The 10,721-nt window shown below is 49.5% G+C and overlaps 1 protein-coding gene across 1 annotated transcript; it reads right to left on the reverse strand.

Moving 5' to 3' along the window:
- Positions 1 to 8,418: 8,418 nt before the first annotated feature.
- On the reverse strand, positions 8,419 to 10,236 carry LOC147905797 (7-deoxyloganetin glucosyltransferase-like). Its single transcript, XM_087374656.1, has 2 exons — positions 9,552 to 10,236; positions 8,419 to 9,448 (listed from the first exon to the last, which is right to left on the reverse strand). The coding sequence occupies exons 1-2, from the start codon at positions 10,063 to 10,065 to the stop codon at positions 8,523 to 8,525; spliced, it is 1,440 nt and encodes a 479-aa protein (XP_087230782.1). The 5' UTR covers positions 10,066 to 10,236; the 3' UTR covers positions 8,419 to 8,522.
- Between the last annotated feature and the right edge of the window lie 485 nt (positions 10,237 to 10,721).

Here is a 10,721-nt window from a genome sequence, read left to right on the forward strand (position 1 = left end):
GACTGGTCCTTTCTGGAGGGGACTCTAGAGCGACTAGGTTTCCCAGCAGGATGGATTCAGGGTATTTCAGCGTTGTACAGGACAGCTTCTAGCAGGGTCATCATTAGCGGCAGGATGGGTGAGCGTTTTAGTTTGGAGAGATCAGTGCGTCAGGGCTGGCCCCTTGCTCCTTACCTGTTTCTCTTCTTCGCTGAGGCTATGACTTACTACCTTCGGGCGAGGTCTACTGGGATCAAGGGTGTTCGCCTTCCACTCCGGGAGGACACGGAGCTCCTGGACTCAGAGTATGCGGATGACACGGCCTGTATGTTTAGGACGATGAGATGATGATGGAGGGGGTGAGGATGGCCCTGGAGGTCTTCTGTTCGGCTGCTGGTGCGAAAATCAACTGGAACAAATCAGTTGGTTTTCTCACAGACCCCAGGGCGTGCTCTCAGTGGGGGAGGTTTTTGGGTTTCAGGTGGATCCCGCGGGGACAGACAGCTAGATATCTTGGTTTTCAGGTCGGCTTGGATATCACGCTAGCTCAGCAGTTTCTCCCGGTGCTAGATTCCATCCGACGGAAGCTGGCTTTCTGGAGCACTGCTAAGCTCTCCCTTGCAGGTCATGCCCTAGTAGTCAACCAGGTCCTCCTAGCCACGGCTTGGTCTGTGGCTTCCTGTTGGTGTTTCTCGAGATCCAGCGTGGCACAGCTTAGGAGGTTGGTTCGGAACTTCCTTTGGTCCGGGGAGGATGGCCTCAGAGATACCAGAGCCAGGGTTGCTTGGCAGATAGTCATTCTTCCGCAGGCTGAGGATGGCCTGGGGGTCATCGATCCAGAGCTTCAGAGTCAGGCCCTGTTAGGCAAGCTAGTCATCCGCGGTTTGACCCCGGGGGGGCAGACGTGGAAGATGCTACTTCAGTAGGGGGTCGGTTCTTGTGTCCCGTGCCGAGGTGGAGAGTGGCTTCCGTCCCTCAGGTGGATCTTCACTTCCGCCCCGCTCACTCAGCCCCACTCCCCACTCGTTCGTAGCCTCCTCATGGTTTGGAGGCGGCTCTGCCTCAGTCTTTTCAGTCCCCTCCTAGCTGTCAAGAGGAGATCGATCACCAGCCGCTTATCTGGAATGATCAGGTCAGAGATGCCGAGGGCCTTCAGTTGGGGGAGAGATCACACATCAGGTGGGATGGCTGGATGTGGTGGGGGCCAGCCCGGTCCCTTCGAGTTTGGAGGGACACGTACAGACATTTGGAGACAGCTGATCTCGCAGACGCAGCTGGAGGTGCCCGTGGAGCCCAGGCGAGACGTACGGAGATCGACGGCATGATCCCAGCTGATTGGTTGGTTCCACCTGAGCTTCAGATCCTCATGCCTGGTGATGACCGTTGGCTGGGACAGTTCACCCCCTGTGGCATCCCGCTGGTGGTCGCAGGACGTATGGACGACTCCTCTGTTTCCTTCTTCGCGGTTATGGGGGATGGACGACTCAGGAGAGAGGATGCGCTCATCGACCCCCTACTCCCATGGCACAGGGTTCGGGTCGTAGGCCTCATGGGGAAGGTCTGGCGGACCGATCCTAGCATAGAGCAGGATCAGCTGCAGCTTTGGCGACTCTGGCTCTGGGAGGGGCGGGCCTTGTCAGAGCTTGACTGGGATCCAGGAGAGTGGAGATGGCCAGAGATTGTGACAGCCGACCTCTTTCTTTGCCTATAGCACGACTTTGGGCAGGCGAGTTCTTGGGAGGATGCAGAGCCGCCCTGCCACCCAGCGGCCCAGCTGGTATGCACAGGGTATTTCTAGGTTCTTTTTGCAAGCCTTCTGGAAGGCCTTATGGGAGAGCTGGCGGCCGCGGAAGATCTCCTACTTCCTGTGGCTTCTTGCCCACAAAGGTCTTCCAGTGGGGAGCTGGTTGCGGCAGATAGGCCAGGACGGACGTTGTCAGATCTGTCATGAGGATGAGGAGTCACCAAAACACTACCTGTGGAGTTGCACTCATGCCCAGGAAGTGTGGAGGTGGACTTTCGGGATTCTTACTCGCGCAGCACCAGAGCTAGGATTGATCACTTGGGGCGCGTTCTGTTGGTGCAGCACCGCACCTGGATTTCATCACTTATTCGAGGCATGTTAGTAGGACCCCACATTCCTTATCACACAGGGGACGTGGGGGCCACTCGAGAGTATCCCGCAGCACCTAGCAGAGGCTGATACAGGAGCTCAGGAGAGGCAGCCAGTTTGGGAGATTATTAGCAGCATCGCAGGATGGCACATTTGGACCTCGCGCTGTGCGCAGATCCTCGGTGGCACCTCCTTATCGACTGCCCAGATCATGACTGATATTTGGAGCGAGATTATTCATACCCTCAGAGGCCAGTGGGACCAGATACAGGGGGACTCCCGGGCCGGTCGGGAGAAACGGAGATGCTTCCTTCGGGTTTGGGACACACAGGGCCTCTTCTTCGAGCAAACTTCGTAGGGCCTTCGGTGGCGCTACTCACCACCTCTCTGGCTGTTCATTCACACTCGCCTTATCCCTCCATGAGAAAGTGCTTTACTTTTTTGTTACCTTTTGGGCTGCGTCCGATTTGTGAACACAGCCCGTCAGCTACAAGGCTGACCTCTTGTATCTTGTTCTCGAAGTAATATAATTAGCACTGTTTTTTCGGAAAAAAAAATATAGCAGCACTGTAAATGAGCTTTCCTGTATTTGAACACACATGTGACTCCCCTAGATGCACACATGCACCATAGAGCAAGCCCTTGATCATACTTACCCCAACCTTATATTTCTTACAAGGGCTAATACCAGACCTGGCACATGGAAGCATTTCTGGAGGCTCGAGGGAGAAGGAGGGAGGTTCAAGGGGAAAAAAGAGAGGTTCGGGGAGAGAGGAGGCTCGAGGGAGAAGGGAGGTTTGGGGAGAGAGGAGAAGGCTAGAAGAGGAACCGGAGAACCACATGGCGAAGCAAGGGTAATGCACAGAGTAGAGAGGGATAGACTGCAAGCAACCGAGGCACCATGTGGCAAAGGCACAGAGGAAATGGGCATTCATAGCGCGCGCTAGAGACTATCTTTTTTTTAAGTGAAAAACGTGCTGGAGTCTAGAGACAGTCAGAGAGGGCGCCACTGTGCCATGTGTCACAAAGACAGAGCATTGAGCTAGAGCCTCTATAGGCAACGTGGCAACCTCCGCAATCTGTGATGATGAAAGCTAGTAGAGTGTGGGCAGACTGGAGCGAGCAGCCTCCCAAGCAGATGTGGTGCCACATGGCACTCCCTTCAACTTGCCACATGGCATAATAGACGTGGCACTGTGTAGTCTCACAGTAGCAGACTTGCAGCAGGGCTACGGGCATTTATGGACACACGCGTAGAGTCCGACACGCACAAAGGAGACACGCCACCTTGCAACACTAATGACCGCACGCCAAACATGGGTGAGAGCTCAGCAAAAAGATATAGCCTGATCGAACTTCGACAGATTGATCGAGCACGGTCGAGGTCCAGTCTGATTTTGAACGCGCCACGCGCTGCAGTCTGTGCATGCTTACATGGCATGATAACATATGCTCGCTCTCTTATGCATTGAGCATGGCCACGTGGACAACCTGAGTGTGAGGCAGACTGGGGATGCCACATGTCATGCACAACATTGCCATGTGGAGACGAAGTGATGGTGAGGTCCTAGTGGAGGCCGCGATTCAAGTGTGGTCCTTGGATCTAACATTGATCAATTGGTCCACAACGTGTGCCTTACACGAGCCCTTGGATCTAAGCAAAGATCTAAGGGTGGGGCCTTATGCCTCAATCGACAGATGCCCCGAAGAGGCTCACGATAGCACCACATGGTGCGGTTAGGCAGAGCCATACTACGTCACGGTTGCCACGTGGATGATCGTAGGGTGGGGCAGGTGGCATAGTTCACATGGGTGTCGACATTGCTACATGGGACCAAGGCCATGCGGGAGGGCCAGTAGAGAGGAGAACAAGAAATATACAGAGATTTAGAGAGAGAGAGAGAGAGAGATTACCTATATATATATATATATATATATATATATAGAGGTAACGCAGTAGGATAGAGCGGTGACAGAGTGTGCCATGTGGCATGATCGTGCGGGTGGACAGCGAGGGCCACGGGGGTAGGGTCAGTGGTGGTAGGAGAGCTTGACGTTGTCGTGCCACATTTCCCTCTGTCACCGCACTTAGAACTGCAGTGGCCTGCAATGCAAGGATCGAGTGACGCGTGTCAATGCGGCCCCCAAGATGCGACGCTAGTAAAGAGGACATGGCAAATTAAATGTAGGGATAGAGGAGTAAAGGCGACGACGCACATCTAACATGGCGACGTCGACACGTGGTGATGCAGACAGAGGACATGTAGGGACATCGGTAGGCACAAGATTGCTAATGTGAGGGAAGGAGGATAGATGACTTGGCTCAAAGCCAGGGCCCAGCACACAGTCACACAGAGTGGCGACCACAGACAGGCGAGAGAGAGAGAGAGAGAGAGAGAGAGAGAGAGAGAGAAGATAGGTAGAGAGAGAGAGGTAGGTAGAGAGAAAGGAGAACTAGAGAGAGAGGAAGTAGAGATAGAGAGAGAGAGTACAAAATGAGAGAGAGAGAGAGAGAGAGAGAGAGAGAGAAGTAAGACAAGGAAAGAAACATAGACATAGAGCAGGGGCAAGGCGAGAGAGAGAGAGAGAGAGAGAGAGAGAGAGAGAGAGGGAGAGAGGGTAGAGAACAGACAGGGGAGAGAGAGGTAGAGAGAAAGGAGAGGTAGTGAGAGAGAGAGAGAGAGGATGTAGAGAGAGAGAGGGAGAGAGAGGACGTAGAGAGAGGACGTAGAGAGAGAGGGAGAGAGAGGATGTAGAGATAGAGAGAGACAAAGAGAGAGGGGAGGTAAGAGAGAGAAAGAAATAGAGACAAAGCAAGGGGGCAAGCGGAGAGAGAGAGAGAGAGAGGAGAGCAAAGAGAAGAGAGAGAGACTAGAGAGAGGGGTATATATATATATATATATATATAGAGAGAGAGAGAGAGAGAGAGGAAGTAGAGATAGAGAGATAGAGAGATAGAGATATAGAGATAGAGAGAGAGACTTAAAGAGAGAGAGAGAGGGAGAGAGAGATAGAGAGAGATAAGAGAGAGAGAGTTAACGAGAGACAGAGCGAGGGGGCAAGGCGAGAGAGAGAGAGAGAGAGAGAGAGAGAGAGAGAGAGAGAGAGTTCATGAGTCTGTGTGTGTGTGTGTGTGTGTGTGTGTGAGAGAGAGAGAGAGAGAGAGAGAGAGAGCACAAACAGAGAGAGAGAGAGAGAGAGAGAGAGAGAGAGAGAGAGAGGGAGAGAATGAGTGAGGGAGTGAGTGAGAGAGGAGAGAGAGACAGAGAGAGAGAGAGAGAGAGAGAGAGAGGGAGAGGGAGATAGATAGATAGATATTAAGGTCTCTAAAAGACCAAACGGCCTATGAGAGTAAAACAGTTGATACATATGCTAGTGTTGTCTCATCAAAGAGAATAACAAAATAAATAAGTTGAAAGCTGAGAGCTACTAAAGGTACTTACAGTCAGAGGGACTGCAAGTGACCCAAAACTAATGAAATACCAAGCAAGTATTACTAAAAAGTACCAATTGATCAGCATAGGCAAAAAGCTAATCAATAGAAAGGTTGCCCTCTTCTCATGTTAAAAATCCCAATCATGGGCAGCTCTAGGATCTCATAACTCAGTGCCACACGTTTTCAATGTTTAGCAATGATGGCACGGATCCGATGAAGATATGGGTGCCGAGCGCAGGGTCTTGGGGACCTGCGCCTCCGTGACCTGGATATGGCGATGGCTTGGTCCAAAATCACACCACTAGAGTGTGGCAATCTGCCTGTGTGTCATACGATGGTGGTGGCGCCAGGGGTTTCTGATGGCAGGTTGGGCATAAAACTAGCTAGAGGTGCTGGCAGTGAAGAAGTCTCTGAGTGTACTTTTTCTTAGTGGTGCTGGTCTTGGTTGTCTGTCTCCCGACAAAGTCTCTCTATGTCGCTTGAGCTCTGATAAAAACAAACCCAAGCATTTTTTATCTTTGTACTCCACCACCCTATGGAGTGGGCCAAATCCCTCTCTAAATAGACAGTCGTACCTTCCTCGGATTTCATAATATACCGTGCATTTACATACATAATGCTCCTCTGTCTCCTCCTCCTTCTAACATAAGTGACATATCCGATCCTAAGCCGTGAGGTTCGAATATGGCCAATAATACTACGTAGCCCGTGAGATAGGTGTGTGTCCATGTATGTTGGCTTGGCTATAAGTTCATCTGGAGATAAATGAAGAAAATGGCTCTAGTAGTGTGCCATCTTCTTCCCTAGGGGCTCATGTGGTCTAGTCTAGGTTCTCTCGGTGGTCTAGTCTAGGTTCTCTCGGTCTCCAACTCGACAATATCAGCTCTAATGATCTTGTTTCGGTCATGGTGAGACAAGTCTAACTTGGGACAATCTAAACTGTATTAAAGGGTGGGAGTGCATCCATTGTCAACTCATGCTCTACGAACCATATCTGTAGCTTAGCATACCAACACCATGTTCGACCCTCCTCTGCTAGCTGTCTAGATGATATCATAGCCAACCGTGCATATCTGGAGCTAGGTAGATCCCACAATCTATGTATGCAAGTTACTGCCTGGAACAGAGCCTCGGTCACTAGCGGAGTAGCTGCTAATTCATCTCGTATTATCGGACGTGTTACAGATGACTTGCTCCGGATCATGCGGGCAATCAATGTCACTAATGGCCTCTCCAATCTCCTCCACTATCGTCTACACTCTCATAACGAGGATTTACAACTTTGAAGTAAGCAATCAAACTTCCCTTTTCCCACAATGTAAACTTCCCTTTTCCCACAATGTACTGGTTTTTCACGAAGGCAAGCTTTTGTGACTTGCATTTTGGAGAAGCCGCTCACTGCCACATCTAAGAGAGATGCTTCTTAGAATGCAAACGAAAGCATTCAATTTTAATTTTAGCCTTACCAAATGGACTCGCAAACCAAATTTGTGGGTCAACTCAATCTCAACTCTCAATTGAATACAAACAGAATTCGTGCTTTTGAATGGCTCTAAGTTGTTGAACATATACAGATATTGCAACGGTATGGCTGCTCTTGAAACTCATCTGTTGGCTACATCTATCATGTTGGACGTCATCTATGCAATTTATTCATTTTTCTCTCAAAAAGCCCACATGAATCATGGGAAAACTTTCGTGATGTTTCTAGAGAGAACTTCTACTCGAAACCAGTAGTACGTAACAGACCTTCATCCACAAAAAATGACGAATAGCAACAAACGAGAAGTTTTAGACATGGATTCAGATGGGCTCCGAAGATATATTTTGTGGCAAGAATCACTATCAACTTAGCAAGGCTTGTTGAAGCTGCCAAGCCCTCACATTCAATAGCGCCACCACCAACTTCATCAAGCAACCTGCAAAGTAAAGTTCTATTGTTGCGCTCTTCGTTGTCATATTGAGTTTGCTTGGCTGGGGTCAAGTCAAGGTGCAATTGCAACGCTACTGTAACAACTCCAAAGCAACCAACGCCGAGTTGGTTACTAGTAAACCCAAAGGTCGAATATTCTAGCTCTTTGAAAGCGAATATTTGAAAATACAACGTAGCTAGATCCATCTCTTCCTTGTACGCTAGATGCGCCTCCGACAGTTCTTTTATTGACAAAATCACAGACGCTATTGCGACAAAGATCAAAATGAAAGGTCCTATAAACAAACCGGATGATTTTGTGAATTCCAAATAATTTGCAATTGAGTATGGTTCCACGCCTATCAATCCAAAATACTCAAACTTCATTAACAACGACCATAAGCAGTACATTCAAAAGAGGTGAAATGGGGAAAAAGGGCACACTCTTCCACCTAGCTGAAATCCACAGAAGTCCTGACGATGGAAATGCCTTGGTGAGTGAGAAAGCAAGGTGGAACAAGTCGATGAGGAAAGAAGGCAAAAGCGAGGTGCATGGGGACAAAGAGGCGAGATGCATGGCTACCCCAAACACTCGTCTTCTACGACTGCCAAGGGTCCAGCACACTCGAGTGCTAGCAAATCACATGGTTGTCAAATGTCCAAGAACCAGAGTTCAAAGGGAAACTAAAACGTTGCTAACAATATGAGCTCCCTCTTCTATCAATAACTTGTGTCTACGACAAGAGAGAGCACATTCTCTTACTATTCACCTCCTCTCCCATTCCAATTACTTCAACTCTCTTCCTTCATCCACAATTAACCTAATCTCTCTACCATTTCAATTAATTAATCTCCTCTCTACCTCCTATCCACCTCCTCTCCCACTTCAATTACTTCACCTCCTCTCCCATTTCAATTACTCATCTCTCTTGGTGCCCCCCTTCATCCACAATTAACCTAATCTCTCTACCATATCAATTAATTAATTAATAGGCCCCAAAATCAATCTGGGTTACCTAATTATTCTCTATCAAAAACTTGGGTTACATTGAGAAGGTAACACTGCGTAACAACCCTCAGCCTTATGTTGGAAGATCGGCCGCTCTCACCCGTTGAATCAGTTCCTGAAAATTGTTGTGCGACGAGCCGCCCTCCGCAACTGCTTTCTTGGCCATTTCACTCAGCATTTTTGATGCCTTTCTCATCTCTTTGCCTTCTTCTCCCTGCATCAGAGATCTCACCACCTTTTCCACCTCTTCCTTCTCCACCGAGCCATCCTCCCTATGCTTAAACTCCATGCCTATTTTCCAATGGTCCACCAGGAGCCTCCGATTCATCCTTTGTTCAGCAACATGCGGCCAGCAGATCATCGGAACTCCTCCTGTAGATAGATTTTCGATAATCGAATTCCATCCTCCGTGGGTTAGAAAGCCACCCACGGAGCGATGGGACAAAACGAGAAGTTGAGGTGCCCAAGATATTATGAGGCCTCTGTCCTTCGTTCGAGACAGGAACCCGTCGGGAAGGGCATCAGTCAGAGAAGCTTCAACTGAATCGGGACGAATAACCCACAGAAAAGGTTGCTCACTGGCTTCGACGCCCAATGCCAGTTCTTTGAGTTGTGATGCAGGAATCGAGGCGACGCTGCCAAAAGAAATATACAAAACGGACGAAGCTTCTCGCGTGTTGAGCCAAGTAAGGCACTCGTCTTGCTCAGGCCAGTAGTTCACATCCAGTCGCGTAGGAGAGCCCGATAGGAGAAGCAAAGGACCCACAGCGTAGGTAGGCTTCTCTGTTCTGAGTGCGGCACAAGCTGCTTCTTCGAGTTCTTGAAAAGTGTTGATTATGATGGCAGAGGCCTTTCGGAGGCCCTCACATATGTTAACGACAAATTGGTACCGAAAATGCGAGGAACCGAAGGTCAAGCAGTGGGCGAAATCGGCGGGAAGGAGGGGGGGAACACCCGGGATGTCTGGGATGGGGTGAGGAGGCAAGCATCCATTATCATCTGGGAAGAGGGATGAAACAGAAGGTTAGGCTGGGCAAAGGAACTTTGGAACGAAATGAATCAAACTCAACTGGATGGAGAGAGAGAGAGAGAGAGAGCAAACCTCGGGGGAAGGGGAGGATACCGCGGGAGATGAGCGAGGGGATATGGAGGAAGAGGGAGCAGCTGGTGGCGTTGGAGGTGAAGAAGCAGAAGGCGGGGAAGGAGAGGTGGGAGGCGAGGGAAGGGATCCAGAGAATGAAGGCATCGTAGATGAGGAGGGAGACGGGGGGGAGGCGAGGGAGGAGGTCAAGAAAGGCAGGCTCCATGTTGAGCATGGAGTCGAAGGAGTCACGGAAGCTGGAGCCGCAGGAGCGATGAGGGGGGAGTTGATCGGGGATGCCAACGACGTGGAAGTTGGAGGGGAAGCTGGAAGCTTTGGTTTTGGAAGCGGCTGTGGTTTCTGAGAGGACGAAGGTGATGGAGAAGCCATGGGAGGCGAGGCAGCGGGCGAGCTGCATGAGGGGGTTGATATGGCCCTGTTGAGCAAAGGGCAGAACAACTGCGTGGGGGGGAGCTGATCTCGCCATAGCTGAGCTCTTCTGCTCCTGCTCCTGCTCTGTTGTTGATCTCGCCATAGCTGAGCTTTCCTGCTTCTGCTCCTGCTCTGAAAGTCAACAGAAGGTACCTTTATCGGGTTTGGAGAAGACGATACAGGGGCGTCCGCCTTTGTGGCACAGACTGATTCCCTTTGAACATGGACATTGCGTCCCAATCAGTGCCAGCTCGATGGGCGCACCTGCGCTTTTTCTCCTTATCTTTTTGGCACATGCCAAGCCACGTGTTTTTCATTGGAACAAGCAAAACCAACCCCACAAGCCCACTCTTTGCTGCGTCACACACCATGAACGGAAATACGTAACAAAGGTGAATTTCATTCATTAGGCCTGCCCTAAAGAAGTTCGTCAGTAACGACGAAAAAAGATAAGGAAGATGAGGAAAACAAGGTGAATTTCGTTCAAAAGGCCTACCGAAATTAATTTATGGTTGTATATAGAAGTGAGTGGTCTGACCAGGATATGAAATTTGTTCCATACGTTGTGTTGTTATGGTATGTGTTTTTCCATATGTGGCCAATTGTGGAACCATGAATTGTTGTTGGTTCTTTTATCAATTGCATGAAATTGTATTTTTGCATGAATTTATGAAGTTGTGATGAAATAGACGAATTCTCACAATGAATATTGAAGTCTCCTATGATTGTAGTTGGAAAATTATGATTCAATTTTAAAAT

Source organism: Dipteris shenzhenensis, chromosome 1 (genome assembly GCF_047967505.1).
Source record: "Dipteris shenzhenensis isolate YYH24624 ecotype China chromosome 1, Dip_SZ_1.0, whole genome shotgun sequence".
Lineage (NCBI taxonomy): Eukaryota > Viridiplantae > Streptophyta > Polypodiopsida > Gleicheniales > Dipteridaceae > Dipteris > Dipteris shenzhenensis.

Bases quoted from the DNA above. Each gene is read 5' to 3' on its own strand.
- LOC147905797 (XM_087374656.1), bottom strand. From the start codon at position 10,065: ATGGCGAGATCAACAACAGAGCAGGAGCAGGAGCAGAAGAGCTCAGCT. The intron at 9,449-9,551 runs GTTTGCTCTCTC...CCCTCTTCCCAG, and splicing joins TATCCTCCCCTTCCCCCGAG to ATGATAATGGATGCTTGCCT.